We start from the raw sequence: 18,757 nt of genomic DNA, 5'->3' as shown, positions 1-18,757 counted from the left end.
AGTGAGAACTCTTGCTAACTGAACTCCGAAGTAGCCATCGGACTGTAGGCAGTGACTTGCTTTGAACCATCAGCAAGCATAGAGAAGCAGGTTGAACGTGAGGCTGTCGACTTCACTTCTTGTGTCTTGGCTGCTGAAGCTCTGTCAGGTGAGCTGTGTGTGGTGGCCATAGCTGTTTCACAATAGAGAAGTTGCAAAAAAATTTCTTAGTGGTTGTACTGCTGCACAGGATCTGCCACAGTTATATCCAAGAGCTTTCTGTGTCAAATGTATTGGCACTAGCCATTTTGTTAGTGGAGACTGCTTTCTTTGGAGCATCTGCATGAGTTTACAGACGAGTTTGAGGGAAAAAAAAAGAAGTTGCAGGTAAATGGAAGTAAGGGATCTTACATAATAAGAATTGACACTTTTGGGAAGACTTTATAGGCTGTTCTGCGGATGGCGGTACTAAATTAGTCTCTTTTTCTTTGGAAGTCAGTTGCACAGTTTGAATTCTGAGGACAGGTTTGTCTTTGATTCTTACATGATTCATTGTACGTGCTGTCAGCCCCTTCATTCTAAATGAGTACAGTTTCCATGGAAGTTCATGAATTATTTCTTTGTTTGAACAAACTTGTGTCCTTTTGTTTTGGTCTTCAGAAGTGTATCTTAATGTTTTTGTGGTGGTTTTATTTTCTGACATAACTTTATTCCATGATGTTAAAATCTCCAAGCGCTTAATGTAACTTTTTCAAAAGGTTCTGAAAAGGTTGGATTATAGTTCATCTCTTTTAGGCAAAAACATTATTTCTTTTCTCTTACAGAACATGAATACATTTTTGATTAAATCCTTTTTTGTCTTCCCTCTGTTCAACAGAATCTGTCTATGACCTTCTCCCAAAGGAGCTGCAGTTACCACCTTCCAGAGAAACATCTGTAGCATCCATGAGCCAAACAAGTGGTGGCGAGGCAGGTTCGCCGCCTCCAGCTGTAGTTGCTGCTGGTAAGCATTCTCATTTATTCAGTTGCTTTGTTAAGGTTTGTAACATTCTGGCCAACATGAACAGTGCTGGCAAAGTTTTGACTGTAAAAAAAGAGCTTGTGGAGAAGTAACAGAGTTCATTCTAGGAGAATTTAGGTAATAGAAATTAAACTAAACTGGGTGATCTAAATTATCAGGTATTCTATGTTAATGGTTGCTGTATTTTATATATATAAATCTTCATAAGAAGTAAGTTTTCTGTTTTGCTATTCTGTTATGCAGCACAAGCCTGTTAACTCCTAGAATGCACTCTGCCTTCAGAGGTAATAAACACCAATTTGGAACTAAGGCACAATGCTGACCGACTGTAAAGCAGTGAATTCTAGCTAGGATAAAAAAGTGGAATGGGAGATTGCATTTTGGGCCATGAAGCTTTTACCAAACTGTAAGGACGAGGAAAGGTCATGTTTTCCTTTAAGAGATCTGAGAAAGCTTAGTATTTAAACTCCATTCACACGTAGCTCTCTATTGTAATGTCTTACAAAATTCTCAGATGCATGAGAATATAATATATGTCAGGATGGCACTTTTATAAACTGATAAGTTTAAATTAGTTATTTTTTTATTTGACAGCATATAAAAATGAGGCATGACCTTTTTATTTTCATCTTTATCTTACTCCCAGTCATGTTTTAGACTTTAGACTAAGGACTCTGTCCTTGATCTTCATTAAACGTAAAAAAGTGAGGGTTTAAGGGCAGGCAAAGTTCTGATTTGTGAGGTTAGCCTTAGTGCTGGTTTGCATCTGGAATTCTTGTCAGTAACTTGTATATGTTAGTAAACATCTGTGCAGTGAGGAAAAAAGGGAAAATGATCATGCTCATGACTGATGCATCTTTCTTCATTGGATAAGCGGGGTTTTTTTGCATAATTTGATCCCCATATTTCTTACAAGGTCAAGTTCCACTTTCCTAATTGGCCTTAAAATGTTGCTTGAGAAAAATGTATATATTTAAGGTGAGGATTCAGGTAGCTGCATTATTCTTTGTTTCTCTCTGTGAGTTCATATGCATTAAATGTTTGTGTGAGAATGTTTCCCAGATTTGCATGGTACAGGAATCCTGATCAGAAACCGAAGTGATTGTAGACTTGTCAGAGAAACTTTACAGCACTGCTCACCATTCATGTTTTGCCAGACCTCTTCTGAGAGAACCTGTGGATTTAACTGTGCACAGCGGAACTTCAGTCACTGAAAGAATTTGATGTTTTTATTTATTCTATTGAAAGGATTTGATATTTTTATATCACTCATTCAAAAAATAATTTGGGCATATATTTCTAAAATCAAGATACTTAATGATCGATTTGGTTCAAAGACATAGCAGCAACCAAATCCTGCAGAAACATGTATCTTAAAAACAAGCGAACAAAAAAATCCCACAAACCCTGTTACACTCTAAATCCACAGATAGACGTGAACTGCTAATTAATTCTGTATCTAACAGAAAAGACTTAAAAACTTGAATGGAACTAAATGTCTGTTACCTCCAGGTATTTAGTGTCTGCTAACAGCCAGTCCAGTTCCTTTTAAAAAAAAAACCTAAGAATGTTAGCTGTGTTTGGGTTAAACTGCAGCACAATTTTCTTGAATGAAAAACTTCAAAAAATAGTGTTGAGATTTTTTTGTTAACACTGAAGGGAGACCTACTCGTTCAAATAAGAACACTTTTCAGTGTCGGAGCTAACGTAGTTTCACAAAGAGTTTAAGCCGATACCGCTGCCGACAAAAGAGCTTTTCATGTGCGTGCTGCAGAGTGCATTGGATCGAGGACCTGCTCCAGGTTAGAGTTGTCCCAGGTGGGTCCACTGCGGGTCTGCACAAGTGCTTTTGGTGGCACAAGGAAAGGAGTAATACGGGGAGGAAGGAGCAGTCAGAAGAGGCGGAGCTAGCTTCTCTCAACGGCTGTCAGTTTGTGCTGGTTTAAATTGCCTACTGAACTGTGGCTTTGGAGACCTTCCATCAGTGTTGTGACGTGACAGTTAAGTTTCTGGGTGCTGTTAAAATCAGGATCAGAAGTATTAAGCACAAGCAACTGCAGTTCTCCAAGTTTTTAAAAATTTTCTTTAAAAAAAACCTAACCAACCAACCAAAAACCCCCAATCAGAGCAGAGACTAGTTTTGTTTTCATTGCTTATGTCACTTTCCACTACAGCGAGGGCAAGAACAATTGAATCTTGGTCTTTTATAAACACATAATTGTGATGACCAGGATCATTCAACAGTGAGTTGTGCTGTGTACACATGTAAGGAGAGGTGAGCCCCAGCCCAGAGCAATGTAGCTGGTGCTGTTACAGGGGAGTGGGTGCCTAACTCCCGTCGGACTCGGGGAAGGCTCAACCTCAGCATTTGAATTGAGGCCAATGAATGGTATCAGATAGTTTTAGGGTAACGTCTTAGTGGGGTTTTTGTTTGTTTGTTTTTTCTCCTGTCCTCTGCCACATCCTTGAAAGAAAATACAGGCATCTTAGATAAATGTTTACCTGCAAAACAGGTCCGTAGGCTGTGTTCCAAAAATATAGAGACAGAGCAGAAAGCTGAAAGGAACAGTCCCTGCTCCTCCCTCTGGTGTTGGGAGATAAGATAGACATGTATATATAGATATATAATACCCCAAGGGTGGACAGATGGTTGGGTATTTCTGGTAAGTCTGAGGCCAGACTTTTTTTCTCTTCAAAGCTGGGGACAAGCTCTTAGGAACAGAGGAAGGAACATCAATGTCTATGAAAGTTGTAGGTGGGGGTATGAGGAGAGGTGAATTTACTCTTTGCAGTGGATTGTTTTGTAGTCATAGTCCCCCTTCCCACAAATTCCTGCTGTGTAGTGGCTGATCAGGATTCCTTGTCCAAGCCATCTTGAACTCAGCACTTCTGAACTGATGCTGGTACCCGCAGCACACAGCTACCTTGGAGCAGGAGCGTTCTCCGGTGTTGTCAGTTGACTTCCAGAATCCCAGGAGCGCTTTTGCTTTTCATTGAGGTCAGCTGTGTGTTTCTTCTGCACCCAAATCTCTCCACTTTCTCAAGAGGATAGGACACAAGTCTTTTGGCTGCATTCTTGCTGTAGCTGTACCATGTTTCTAGATAAAAGGCTGTATCGTGTTTTACTATTTTCTTTAATTGTTTTGGGATTGCTATAGTGTCTCTGAAAAGTTGCTACCACATTTTCAAGCCCTGTCAGCCAGCTTCTTGTAGTAATGAGAAGTCTGGCTGGGCTGGGCTCTGATTTCTTAACAGGAAAATAGGAGGAAAATCAGCCTGGGCTTTGTTCATGTCTATATGCTTATACAGGAAAACGTAAATATATATCTTACATTTATATTTTAAAAGACCAAGATTGACTATTCATTTGCATATATCAAGTCCTTAACAGCAGACTATAGGCACATTTTTGAGGAGCTGACACTATACAGATGATAGGGTGGGGAGGAAAGATGACTTTGGCAACCTAGTGTTCCGATATCTGAAATCTTTCCCTTGTTCTGTGTAAGTCTTGCTCCCTCCCTCTCTCTCTCTCTCAATTTTATTTTTATGTCAGCCCTTACTTGCTCTAAACCCTCACTTTTTTAGGAAAGGATAGGAAAATGATAGTTCAGTCTCCGTAGTGTTGTGGGTGATCTCATTTACTCTTGTTTTTAAAAGGAAGGGCTAATTTGAAATGCTGCTAGCACGCTGCATGTAGAAGTCAACTGCAGATATGATTACTCTCGATAATGAGAGGATTACGTTACAGGGAGTGATCCGAAGCGGTGAGAGCTTTTTACTACTCCTGTAATAGTTAACACAGTTTGTTTTCTGCTTCCCAAAACACAGAGTAAGGTAGTATCTGGCTGAAATTCCATTTACTTGAGGCTTTTCTGTCAGTCGCTTTGCTGTGGGGTTTTGTTCTGTATAAATCACATTGTAGGTGAGAAATACATATTGCTGCAGTTAACTTCTCTGTTTTTTTTGGAGGAGCAGGATGGGCTGTTTTTAGCAGTGATGACCTCGCAGGGGCAGACTTCTAGTTCTTCCATTTGGAAATTTGTTTTGTGATTTACAGAACAGTTTTAAGAGTATTAAAATGGAATGTTGCTGATTGGATTTTCATTAATTTGTTAATAAATGTGTATCTCATTCATTAATCCAGACAAAAGAGGTATTACCCACTCTGAATATCAAACAGGCAAGTATAATTTAATAGAACTCTAGGATTTTCAGCTGCGATGTTCACAACCTAAACTGCTATCTCAAGCTTCTAATTCTGTTATTCTTCTGGAAAGCAGAAGGGAGGAAAAGGATCTGGTTTTACTGCTAGAAACTGTTCTCTGTGCTTGCTATTTGAATGACAAGTGTCTTTGTTCAGGGGACAGGAAAAGGAGGATTTTGCCTGGTGCGGTACCATAAACACATTAAATATGAATCATCTTCTAGACTCTTGAAATGCATGAGGGTGTCATGCTGAGAAATGTCATTGTAAGCTGTGCCTGGAGACTTCTTATATGAAATAAATGCGCCTGAAGCTTTAATAATGCCTTCTACACAATATTTTTAAGCTCCAGTTGCAAGGAGGGATGCTTGATTCTTTTCAGTTGGTTCTTAAAGGTTGAACAATTCTTTTGTGTTGGTCAAGACACATTGAACAAGTGCTTCAAATGCTTAAAATTCACACTGCTAATTTAAGTCCTTTCTCAAAGGTGTCTTTCTAGTTGGTAGGCCAACACCTTATTCTTGTCTTTTGGGGATGATTCAGGAGTATTTTCGACTACGTACTTTAAACAAGCGTTGCATTTTCATCTTTTTATCTCCAGTAACAGGAATGCTCAAACCTTCTGAACCCCACTGAGGAAAACTGTTACAGAAACTTGCTTCTCTGCTTATCATCCGTTCATTCTTTCTGTAGCAGATCTTGGAATGAGCTTCTTCAGCTTGTTGATGATCTCTTAAGCTGCTCTCCATTTTCCACAGAGGCGAATATGTATCTTCCCGTATTTTTTGTATTGCTTCCCAGGACAGTATTTCCTGCATCGTTTCCATTCTGACAGTTCCCAGTTCTTATCTCAAATTGAATTCTCCACAAAGAGTGGTGTTCTTGCTGTAACAAAAGGGGAACAGATTTTATGCCACTGAAATGTATTTACTGATCTCTTTTTGCATTCTTCATATTTGGATATGATTAACCTGTGATGTATTGAATTTTTCTGGCTCCCAAACATCTATGATTGTATCCTGGGAAAATATTTGGTAAACGATGGAGCTTTACCTTTTTGTGGGCATGTCAATTTTGTGCTCCTTTTTAATTAAAGGGACAAACTACTTGTCCCATACAGGAGTAATTGGCTTTTTTGGTCAGAGTAGTTATTGAAATACTTGCTGTAAGCATTTTAGTCATTTTAATTACGAAAATAGGGCTTTGCTTCTCAATTGCTGCTGTAGAGAAATGGATAAAAATACTTGCATCATCTGTGGGGTAGCGACTGGGTGCTAAGGGGTATGGGTCATGTTTTCCACTGTCAGGATAAGGCTTTTTCATCATTCTCAAGCTAAAGATTCTAATAAAGCCTCAAAATGGAGATGTGGGGGTTTTTTAAATTTTGTTTTTTCTGAGTAGCTAGAGTCAGGCTTCTTAATTTTTATTTTTAATGAAAATATTTTGTCAATTTATCATCCTTCCTGGTGTCATTAGTCAGTTTTTCCTGTTGATACAGAAATAATTACCAGAGATTTCAAAGGGGATATCAGTGCTGCTACTAACTCTATTATCCTGGCCTTATAATTACATGTTGTAAACAAATTATCAGAAAAAAAGTTTCTTCTTTGTAGTTGGCCTCCAATGCCTGTAAAAACTTTCATTTCTTTGTAGGCTTTTCTCTTCCTCTTCCCACTGCCCTCCCAGTTGGAAATGCCTTCCTGTAATTTCCTAGGAGGATGTCTTCCAGGGATTTCTGTCTGCAGTGTGCTTGCTTCAGCCATGTGTCGCATACTTCTTTCTTACAGAATTAATTTAAACCAGATCCTAATGCTCTTTAAAAATGCATCTTCCTGGTGCTGTATATCAGTACAGCATCCTGGCCGCTCTAGCTTGTTAGCACTAACATATATGTGAACAAGTTTTAAGTATTACTCCTGGCAATAGTGTGTGCCTGAAAGAGCTATGGCGGAGCTAATTGCCTTAGTCTGGGAGAGGCCGGGCTGTGATGAAGTACGGCTCCGCGGCGGTGGAGAGGTTCCTTCATCGACCAACTGTCTGCTGGTGAGAAGTCGTTGCTGGGAAATGCAAAAGAAAAAGATTTGTCTTACTGTTTCTGTTTTACAGAAACTTTTTAGACAACGTGTTCTCCGCAAATTCAGTTAAAACATTGTAGTTGTATGGGGTTGTATGTGCGTTGAGTGCATACCTGCTCTTCTGCATGGAGCAGAGCTTCCTTATGATTACCTATAAAGGATTATATAGATGTACTCTAGATCATCTCTTTTTTTCTAGATTAAGTTTATTTTCAGTCTTCCTGAATATCATATAGCCAGTAAACCCAATTTTCCAGGACTGCTCAATCAAACACAAGCTGTTTTATCATTCTGAGAGGTTTTTTATGGCAAATTCTTGCATTAAGTGGCTTCTATTCTTACATCAAAAAGGCTTGAGAATTACTTTGTGACAAGAGAATTCCCTGTTCCTTAATGAATAATGAAAAACCAAGCCAGTGAAGGGCAGAAAGAGAACAGTTGTATTGTACTATTATTTGGGCACCTCCTTGCAGCATCGAAGACTTCATGAAGGCCAAGAGGAGTTCTTAATTTCTTAGGAAAAAACCAACCATGTATCTAAAGAACAAAAGAGTCTGTTTCTTAAATTAAAGTGTTCTTTGTTAGATCCATCAATCCTGCCATCATCGTACAGTCACTCTTTTAGGGTAGCAGGCTGTGGAGGGAGCTGAGGAGATGACAGGTAGGGCTTGAAGAAAGCAGCTGAGGGTCCTAGAGTTCTGACTTGCTTGAGTGCAGCCGGTTATCGCTCTGAGTGGGGAAGGATCTAAGATACATGGAATTGGTGTGTGTGAGCCACTAACAAAAGTTCTACTTAGATACCTAAACTTGAGTGTTAATTTAATAACGGATGTCATTTATAACAAAACCAGATTGATTGATGTATTTACCCAAAGTATAATGCACTGCTTGGTTCAGCATGTGAATGTAAGGGGAATTTACACTGTTGGGCTTAATGTAAATTAAATTAACCTACCTATCTTGAATCTGAGTGTTTTTAATAACTGGTGAATTGGATTGCTTTATTATATTTGCTGGGATGCTAGTTTTTTTCTCTATTAATACACTTAACTTGCATTCTAGCTTCGCCATTCAGAGACAGGCATCGAGTGGTGGGTTGTGTGACAGTGTCTGTCAATAGTGAAGACAAATAGTGCCAGAGACACTTAACCCATCCAATCTCACCCAGGGTATAGGTCGGTCTTGTTTTCAGACTTCTTCATAAGTCTCTTTTCTTTCTTTCTTTTTTGTTTATTTTTGTTTTATTTCTAAATAGTGGATTGATACTGATTTGAAACTAAACTTTTTGGAAAAGTTTTTGACCTTACATCAGTAATACAAGAAGAAGAAAAGTAGAAACCCAAGTTTGGCATGTGAGGTGTTGAAAGCAGGTTTGCAGCCACTTTGTAAGTTCTGGTTTTTACCTTTAAAACCTTTGGCAACACAAGGGTTGATGGTGGAAATTTTGCACATAGTATCCTTCTGGTTTTGTTCTGAAACTGTTCTTCTGTGTCCAGTGGTTCAAATAAACCAATTAACGTACAAAAGTCTTATCAAGAACATGACATGCTAGATAAATTAACAAATTGAATAAATGGGTATACTTCGTATATTAAGCTTATACACCACCTAAACCTCACCCTGTGTGGTGAGTTTTCATTTTTGACATGTAATTGTTTTCTGAACATAGCATAGGGGATCGCATGGGATGCAGGCTAGGTTAGAGAAAAAGGCGAGTTCTTTAATGGCTTTTTGCTAGTCCTGGCTGTTCATGCACAGGTGGCTGAAAAACTTGTAAAACCAAAAATACTTGCAATTTATTTGCATTCGCAATCTTAAACTTTCCAGTCTGGAAAATGACTTGCTTTGCACTCCAGCTGCAATGAAAAAAAAAAACCCCAACAAACCCTCATCAGGACGCTATTTGTTTCTTTTTGAGAACTTGGTAATCCTTGTTGTATTTAAGGATCTCTTTGGAAAGAATGAACAAGGATTTCAGGATTGGCTCTACATAAGTGTTATCTAAAGACAAGACTCCCTCAATGCCAAGTTGTTGATATTTTTTTTTTTCCTTTCTCCTGCCTTTCAGACCTTTTTTTAGAGGCTGAATGCCTTGTTTGACTTCACAATATAATAGGATATAGAAATATATGTCATTGCCTTAGTTGCTAACTCAGGAGGTAATAAATTTTCTTTGTACAATGCTTTCTGTTATTGAAAAGAAAAAGACTGCACTGATTTGCTCATGGGGATGCTCTTTGCTATGTGTTCCCTTAGTCTCTGATATTCTATTAGCCTGTGATTTTTAGCAGCATGCATTTGTGCCACATGTGTGTTGCATCCCTTCTTCCACTGCCTGCTTTTCGGCTGCTTTTTGTTGTCAGAGAGAACCTGAATTATTCAGTCTCTTGGTTGTGAATGTAATTCTGTTCACTGCCTGAAAGTGAGGTAAATGTTTGGGAGCGGTAGGCACCTTTTTAGACTTTCTGGGAAGGAAATGTACAAATGACTGGTGTCACCAGCAACTGGAATTTCTTTGAAATTTAGTCTTCCTAGGAGTAGTGCGGAGTAATTGGTTATCTTTATTTGCATTCTGAACTCCAGCACTAACCACTTAGTTTGTTAGTTCTTGGTTATTTTCTATCTTTCATTTTACACATTATGGAATTGCTTGTTATTGATGTGTAAATTATGATGTCCAAAACAGAACCAGGACTTCGTTATGCTGAACTGTTTGATATCATTCTGACTCTCAGAGAAAAAAAGCTTGTAGGACAGGCAACAAATTCTGAATTATTTATTTCAACTACTGTACGTGTTACAGTGATGGCAGTGAATAGATTCAGGAGGTTTAGTTTCAACAGTGATCAAAATTGCTCTAATGTGGAAGTACTTTTCTTTTTTCTCTCATTTTTTAATTAAGAAAAAGGAAAAAAAAAACCTCGTGATGCTGGTGCACGTTCCACTTACAATACTGTGGCTGCATACTTGCCATAACATGCACTTGGCTTCTATTCAGTGTTATTGCTCTGAAAGCAATTTTTATTTTGAGGCTGTGTTAAAATATATTCAGTCTTATACTTCCAAATGTACATACTCATTTAAACTATATATTTGTCATTGCAAGCACTGTTAAACTGCAAACGAAAGAGCCACCTGTAACAATTCACCTTAACATGTGTCTAAAGAAAGTAACCTCAAATAAAAGAAATGCTTAAACCAGGAAAGGCGTGTGTATGTTTCCACTCTTAACTTGGCAGACCAGCAACCAGGTACACCCCTCACCCTGAATGTCCACTGGTTATATTTTGTTTATTATCTGCATATTGGGGAAAACTTCATTCCTCAAAACCAGGAAATGCAAAATGCTCTCACCTTTTAAAGCAATACCAGTCAAGTTTCAATTCCTGAAAACGTTAGAATAATTTTTTTTTCTTTTTCAAAATGCAGCATATTCAACCAAGAGATCTCCTTTGGGTAGCAGATATGCATGTGTTGTCACTGGCTTTAGAATAAATTGATAAAACAAAATGGGAGCCATGTAAAACATATAGTGGCTTATTCATTATAGTAACTTTGTGAATTCTTATTTGGTTGACCCCATTTATTTATTTATTAGTTCAAAGGAAGATAAGCTGGCTAAAGGCCTGCAGACTCTGGGAGAAAACATAAATTTTACTATGTTTCTTTGTGTGACTTAAAATGTTACTAAAGCAATTACTAATTCATCCCCCAAAATAGATTTTAAATTTGTGTATTTGATTGTTCTAATATAGCCAGTTTATTTCATTGGCTGTAATACTTGTCATCCTTTCCTACATATTTTAAATGATTATAATAGAGAAGACACTGGCCTGTACACACTTTAAAACACTTGCATGTTTATGGATGGTAATGGCACTCATTTGAGAATACATAAAGCTAAAGAGAGAGGTTTTCTTGCCATTACTGTTTAGTTTTATATTGTTTCAATAATCTAATCTTATTGTTACACAGGGGTGTGTCTGATAAAAGGAGGAGAGTATAACCAATTTATAAGGGGCAGTTTTTCTTTCCTTTTTAAATGTATAAAGGAAAAACATATACACATTCATACACATACATGCTTTCTAACTTCTAGGAAAAAAACCTGGAGGAGAAATTGTTTTGGATAACAATAAAGATAGCAACTTAAATATTGCAAAATGCTGCACCCTAAAATAATGATACCATTACCAGCTCTTTTAGCTCTATACCGAAAAGTATTTTGTTTGGTGATGTATTTATTTTTTTTCCCTAGGAAAGTGAGGGAAAAGTACAGTTGTTGCATTTCTGGACAGGGTATGCATTGAACCATTTGAAATGCAGGGTCTGATCAGTGTTTGGCACACCTGTTCCAGTGCAGACCTGTGTATGGATTGTCACTTCAAGTTTTTCTTACAGGTCTTTTAAAAGACCTTTCTAAAACATTCCCAGTATTTGCTGCAAAAAGATAAATCTTTGGTATTAATCTATTGGAGGACAAGTCTTCCAATTCTAGAGCCCTGCTCCCTGGTTCAATGTACATAATTATTTATTTGTCAAAGTCTTTGTCATGGACAGGCAAACGCGAGACGTGCATACACTGCGTTGTACTGTGCATGATGCTCAGTTTCATCCGTTAAAAGAAGAATTGATTTTAAATGGGGGAAACACTGCCGTTCAGTAATCCAGTTCTGCAGCATTACTGCTGCGTGCTCCATGTATTCCGTTTGCAAACACTTGCATGCAGCATATGTGCTGTATGCATGCTGCATATTTCTATTTCTTTCTGTTTGAGTGTATAAATGATGAATGGAAACTAATTCTGTTTTAACAAAACAAAGTAAATGTCCCAAATAGCAACGATCTTTCTCAACTCAAAGTGGCTGCAAATCAGCTCCTAAATATTGTCACTGAAATTAATATCTAGATTTAATAGTTCTTGCCAATCCTATAAATGTTTTTGAAAAAGGCATTGCATTAATGCAAAATATAGAAAGGATAAATTTGCCTTTAAATTGGAATGCAGTTCAAAGTGACTGAATTCTCCAATTTCAGCCACTATATTTGCCAAAGAACAAACTGGAAAATGGAACTGGTATCATTCATCTGCTCCTGGTTCACTGGGAGGTTTGGGGAAGGGACTTCCTATGAAGATAAAAGCAGAATAGTTTATTGATAAACTGTAGTGACCACTAAATTTTACAATCTGTAGTAGTGTAGGTTTACTTTTAAATTCATTTAGCACAGAAAAGCTGTAAGAAACAATGGTTTAATGATGCTTTATCATCAGTCATTGATACCCCCTGGTAATCACAAGTAGGCTGATTTATAGGAAGGTTTGCTAAGTTTTGCTGTTAGTTAAATATATATATATCATGGCTGAACATACTTTATTCTGTTACTTTTAAGTAGCTTAAACTGGATAAAATAGTTCAACTGTCTCTAAACCTTTTAGACTTGAGAGATTAATACAATATCTTGGATTTTAGGAAAATCGCAAACGACAAAGGAAAACAGCATTTTCCTCTTAACAATAGGTATTACCCCTATGACACCAGTAACTAGCTGAACAAACGTATTGTATAATTATGTGTATATATATAATGTACAATTTGTTTCCAACATTATATTATTTCTGTGGTTCTGGTTTATTATGTAAGGTGTGGTCAGCAGTGCAGAAATACAGAAAATAGTATCTCCCCCTAAGAAGTTTAAATCTTAATATAAAATTGAGTTAGTTATTCCTCAGTGAGCGACAGCTGATTTAAGTAAATAAATAAAGACCTAAGTTTGTCCATACTGCTTCCTCTCAAATGTTTTAGCCTACGTTTTCAGCTGATTCGTCCATTAAAATTCTGCCGTGGAAATGATTATGTTGTTCTCCAGAAATCTTCAGGGCTTTGTTTTAATCATTTAGCTGTCCTTTCATGTTTCTAAAACAGATTGATCTGTGTGACCTCCAGAGAAGTCACAGTCACGTTGTTTAAAATATCCTGCTTAATATGAATTTTTCAGAGGTCTGTCCCAAGCTGTCTCTGTGTGCATAAGGGACTCAGCTAATAAAGTCTGAGAGAAATCAGTCTCAGTGACTGAGAGTCAAATTACAGAAATGTCATGTCGTCTTATATCAGCATGTCAGCAATATAGATACTTCATCCCTGTTTTGAACCTTCAAAATAAACAGCTATGTCATAGTGACTGATACCAGTTCCATTTTGCCTACCAACTCAGTTGATTTTATATTTTATTTCTCATTTATGATGGAATAATCAGCAGCTCTTTTTCTCATTTATTTTCTCATATTTTTATTCCAGGATTTGCCTCTGAAGCAGGGAGTGTCTGCATTAAAAATGACCTGTAGTTCTCTGCTTCATAGGTTAGAAACTTATTTTAATATTTTGTGGCTAAGCACAGTCCCGTCTTTTTCAAAAATAAAAAATTCCAACAATAAATGGTTTAATTGGCATTGAATGTGGATTATAAGCATTTTGCATTGGGGCTTCCATTATTTTAGATGAAATGGCTTCTACACAAATAACTAGTCCAGCTGAGGCAATGAAAGCTCTGTTTACTTGCAGCCATTTTTATGAATTAACATTAAGTTTTAAAAAAGTTGATTACAGTGGATCATACTAAGTCTTATTTGGACATTTCCAAAGTACTGTACTGGCTAGGCTGTATTGCTTTAAGCATTTACATTCTAAAACTTACCAAATTCCAAATATTTGTTGGGGGAAAGAAATCGGTTCATAAATCACTTTATTTCAATGGGACTGCTATAGCCAGCACACACAGAACCATGTATCTTGTATTTACTTCTGAATTATACACCGCAGATGCTTCTTCAGCTCCTTCCTCTTCCTCCATGGGCGGTGCTTGCAGCTCCTTTACCACCTCTTCCAGTCCTACCATTTACTCTACCTCAGTCACCGACAGCAAGGCTATGCAAGTGGAGAGCTGCTCCTCAGCCGTGGGGGTAAGTACCAGAGGGGTAAGTGAAAAGCAGTTAACCAGTAACACAGTCCAGCAGCAGCAGTCAACGCCGAAGAGACACACAGTCCTGTACATCTCGCCACCACCTGAGGACTTGCTGGACAACAGTCGGATGTCCTGCCAGGATGAGGGGTGTGGATTGGAGTCAGAACAGAGCTGCAGTATGTGGATGGAGGATTCACCCTCCAACTTCAGTAACATGAGTACCAGTTCCTACAATGATAACACTGAGGTGCCACGTAAATCACGCAAACGAAATCCAAAGCAGAGGCCAGGGATCAAACGTCGAGATTGTGAAGAGTCCAACATGGATATATTTGATGCCGACAGTGCCAAAGCGCCTCACTATGTCCTTTCTCAGCTCAGCACGGACAGCAAAGGCAACTCAAAAGCAGGAAATGGGTTGGTATCTGCCTTTTTTTTTTTTTTTTAAATTCTATCACCATATGTAAAACCAAACTAATAAAACTCCCCCCACGCCCCGTCAAGTGTTCTACTCAGGTTCTCACATAAATCCCTTCCCTTCTCTGCTGTTCCCTTTTGCGTCCTAGCCCATGATAAGTTCTCATTAGACTTGTTAATGTTTATTTAGAAGATAAGGCTAAACTTTCCTGCAACAATTGGATGCAGCGCTGATGAGCTCATCTGTATTCTTGTTTAAGTAAAATTCCTAAAAGATTGCACAATTCCGTTTATAAAATGGCAATGAAAACGTTACTGTATTTAAAAAGAAAGGCAGCAGTGGACTGGACGCACCCTAAACCTTAATGTTTTTTGCAGGATTTTATGTGAGGATTTCAGTCTGTGCACTTTACCTGCTTCTGTTTGCCTCTTTCTCTATTTATCAAATAGGGAGGGTGATGGGAGTAGAAGTTAATGGCTTGTTAAGATTTCTCATCATTTAAATTAACACATCCTTTTTTATAAAATGTTAAGATGATACGGTGAACCAAAATTTTGTTTTTTCTTGTGAATTCACTTCTGTATTTGATTTTTTCAGAAATAAATCTCTAATCCTGTTTCTCTCTGTGCTTCTGGGTTGTGTGCATGCGTGTGTCTGTATGTGGGCACGCCTGGGTGGTGGTCTCTCATCTCTCCCACTTCACACTGTTCACTAAATGCATTTCAGTAGTTGCTTAAAGAGGAAAAAGTCCATCAGTTTACAATAGAGTGTTGATACATATTTTATTTTTTAACTTGTGGCTTCTTTAGTACTTTTAAGATGGATGGTCAAGTGGATAGATTTGGCTTTTTTTGGGGGGGTGTTGTATTTTGTTTCTGTTTTTACTTTTATGTATGTGCTTGCAGTACGTTCTAATGTTCATCACAGTAATGGTGAATATTAAAATTTGACTGATGGGAAAGATTATGAACTTCTCATATTCCAAAGGGAAAGAGCCTGGAGTCTGTATTCCCAGGGTCATTGCAGTTCCATACTTAAAATTTCACTGTGAGAAGGTGATTCTGAGAAACTCTCCAGAGTGTGCTGGCCTGGGTACCGCACTGGGAAAAGCCGAGCTGGGTGGTACCAGGAGCGTTGGCTCTGCCGCCCGCTCCTGCCTCCTCGGACCTCTGGGTCTTCTGGTCTCTCCTTACAACAACCGCTCAAAGCTTTGACTGCAGTTGTCCAGCATCTCTTGTTTTCACCAGCTGAAACTGATAATAAAGTAAAACATTAGTACATGGTAGACCTGAAGAAGCAAGTTAGCATATGTAAAGCAGCTACTTGGAACTAGGAAACTGCCTCCACTGAGCACAAAGGAGGTCAGGCTCTCCCTTACAAAGGGAAGAAACTTTATCGAAAGGCAAGAACTGGGTGACTGTAAATGTGACCTCTGGACAGACGGGAGATTTAGTAAACTCTGGAACAATATGTATGATGTCAATCTAAAACATCACAAGACTATAACATTCCCTAAAATATTAGGGGCTAAATCAGTGAACATTCATCGGTACTGTCAGCAATGCTCTGTGAACGCAGGGGTAGATAAGCATAATTTTTTTCCTGATGTGTCGTATACAGGCTAGATTAAACTGCAGCAAAACTCTTATGTAACAGAATTGTCCTTTTAAATAAAAGCTCTGGGATAAGAAATGGCCAAGATATTAGAAAACTCAATTTTGCAGTTGGAAGATGGAGATTCAGCATTACAAATCTAGGTCGCAGTAGTGACTTTTTTGTTTTAACTTTCCAGTCTGATGGAGTTCAGCCAAGGGAGTTCATTTACTTTTGGCTTTAAGAAAAGAGCAAGGAAAGCACCCTTGCTAATTTGTGAAGTGGAAATAGCATTTGCCTCAAAAGAGACTTCTAGTCAGTTGTCTTTAAAAGGTAGGAAGAAAAAGAATATTCCTGGGGAAACTGTTGGAATTTGTGAAAGCCTTTTTAGAAACGGACAAATTGATGGTGATGTAGGGCAAAGAGTCTCAGACTTCCGACATGCTCGGTCTCCCTTTCACTTTCAGGTCTCCACTAGGAACAGCCCCGATGCCAGTGCAGGACCAGGCAGACCTTACCTCATGAAATCTGTTTTAATAGGTTCATGGGGTTTGCCACTTACATTTCTTTTTTAGAAAAGAAGTGCTAGCTTTGAGGAGACATTGTCTGGTAACAATTAAGCTAATAAACGGGTGTGTATGAAATATTTTACTATTTGTATGCGCATGGATATTAGTATTATAAATAAACTAAATTAAAAGGATGTGTAAATGATATCCTCGTAATTTGAGAAGAAAGACCACTGAGAAGTTCTGGTGAAGGCTTTACAGTTGCTTTCAAGTTCAGCCAATCTGATTGAAAGTAATGATTACTTTAGGTTTCTAGAGGGAAAACTTTCAAATAATTGTTAGGCAGCATCTCTTCACATAAATATGACAGTGTATAAAATATTAGTATGTTGACAATTAAGGTAACTTGGGTTTTAAGAGTAAAGTAATGTCAGGAAAACATAGAGCTGTGTTGGAGAGGCCAAAGTGTTAATGTCACACTGCTAAAACTTCGTATTTTGAGTGTTAAAAGTGAACTTCATTTCAATGGCTGCCTCTCTAACGCTTCCCTTCAAAATACAATAATATGTCGGTCTCCTGTATTAATTTATGGAGCTGGAAAGTGTGACGAGGTCAGACTCAGCAATCCATGTGATGTCTTTACACGGAGGGTTCTCCTGTGGCATTACGGTGCCCAGCCTGCCTAACCGAGGTGCAGAAAGCACAGGTCCCAGGCACAGTGTTTTGAATGATGCGGTGGTGTTCGCAGTAGCTGAGGTTGCTCGGCGTTCCTTCCTGCGTTCCCTGTGGGAAGCTAAGAGATTGTAGCTGTGTGATCTGAAATTCTGAGTAAGAAAGAGAGAAGACTTTTATTGAAAGTCCACTGGAGTAATGTCCTGACAGGAAGAATAGAGAAAGTGATTACCTAAAAAGCTTGAATTTGATTAGGGGTTTTGCTGAACTTGTACAGAAGCAAGAGCATAGTGGTGTTAATTACAGTTTATTTAGTGTATCGCAGGTTTTGTATATGCCACATTGAAGAAGAATTTTGTCCCTTTTCCTAAAGAAGGTGTGTTTTTACATAGTGTTTTTATTTTTTAAAGAGCCTGTTTGACTAGACTGTGGCAGAGTAATCAGGACTCCTTGGCAGAAAGATGGTACTCTCGCAGTCTTCTGTACCCTCTAGATCCTGCCTCTCTGCTGTTACTGGGTTGAAGACGAGCATGCAAGGCAGCCAGGGCCGCTCAGGGACGCACGCTGGGCGTTCGTCCCGGGCTCAGCTGGATGAGCAGGAGGCAGTCCCATGGTGAAGTGGTTAACCACAAACAGAAAAACATGAATGAAATTCATACAAAGCATGGACCTTGTAACAGCTCAGCAGTGTCCATTTTAACCCCTTGTTACATATATTAAAAGGTTTTGGAAGATTTAGTAGAAATAAGAGGGTGACAAATAGGACTATCAGAGGTATGAGATGCGGTGGAATCAGGGAGCAACATGCCCGACCTGGGGTAGGAGAAGGCCCTTCAGTAGGAAAAATGCTGGGCCAGGCTGTGCAGGGGCTGGGGAATGGCTCGGAAGTATTTGCATGCTATGTGGCCTTGTGCTATTCATTGCACAGTAGGAGTTTTAGGAAAGGTGCTGATACGTTTGTTAGTATAAATCATCTGGTAATTGGGAAGAGAGCACTATGGGTTGCCCCAGCCTTCACGTCAGTGAAAAACTCATGCAGTGGCAAAGCTCTTGGTAAACTATTTTGAAGAAAAAGCATTTTTTCACTCTTCTCCCCGAGGAAAAAATCCTGGATAAATTACTTCCGTATGTTGCACATTGGAACAGGATTTGTTTTTTAAGTGATTCACACCTGTTATTTTAACTGCTTTCTTCAGAGTCATTAGCTGTTAGAAACTACTTTTTGGCAGTAAAAAAGAATATTATGTTCTGCGTAAACTCATTGAGCCCTTTTTCTGCCTGTACCGTTTGCCATGGCATGTTTACATTTGCTAGTGTTAAATG

At 38.5% G+C, this 18,757-nt stretch overlaps 1 protein-coding gene across 1 annotated transcript in view; it reads left to right on the top strand.

Annotated features, from left to right (window-relative positions):
* The first annotated feature begins 874 nt into the window (after window positions 1-874).
* The window catches only part of NFAT5 (nuclear factor of activated T-cells 5), a 43,476-nt gene continuing 25,593 nt past the window's right edge, over window positions 875-18,757 (top strand). Inside the window, exons 1-2 of the mRNA XM_009289437.2 lie at window positions 875-982; window positions 14,101-14,659. Of these exons, the coding sequence (XP_009287712.1) occupies window positions 925-982; window positions 14,101-14,659 (617 nt within the window). The 5' untranslated portion in view covers window positions 875-924. The remainder of the gene's footprint in view (window positions 983-14,100; window positions 14,660-18,757) is intronic.

Source organism: Aptenodytes forsteri, unplaced genomic scaffold, assembly GCF_000699145.1.
Source record: "Aptenodytes forsteri isolate BGI_AS27 unplaced genomic scaffold, ASM69914v1 Scaffold269, whole genome shotgun sequence".
NCBI classification, from domain to species: domain Eukaryota; kingdom Metazoa; phylum Chordata; class Aves; order Sphenisciformes; family Spheniscidae; genus Aptenodytes; species Aptenodytes forsteri.
The sequence above is the reverse complement of the archived record's forward strand: the minus strand, read 5'-3'. Positions and strand labels throughout refer to the sequence as shown.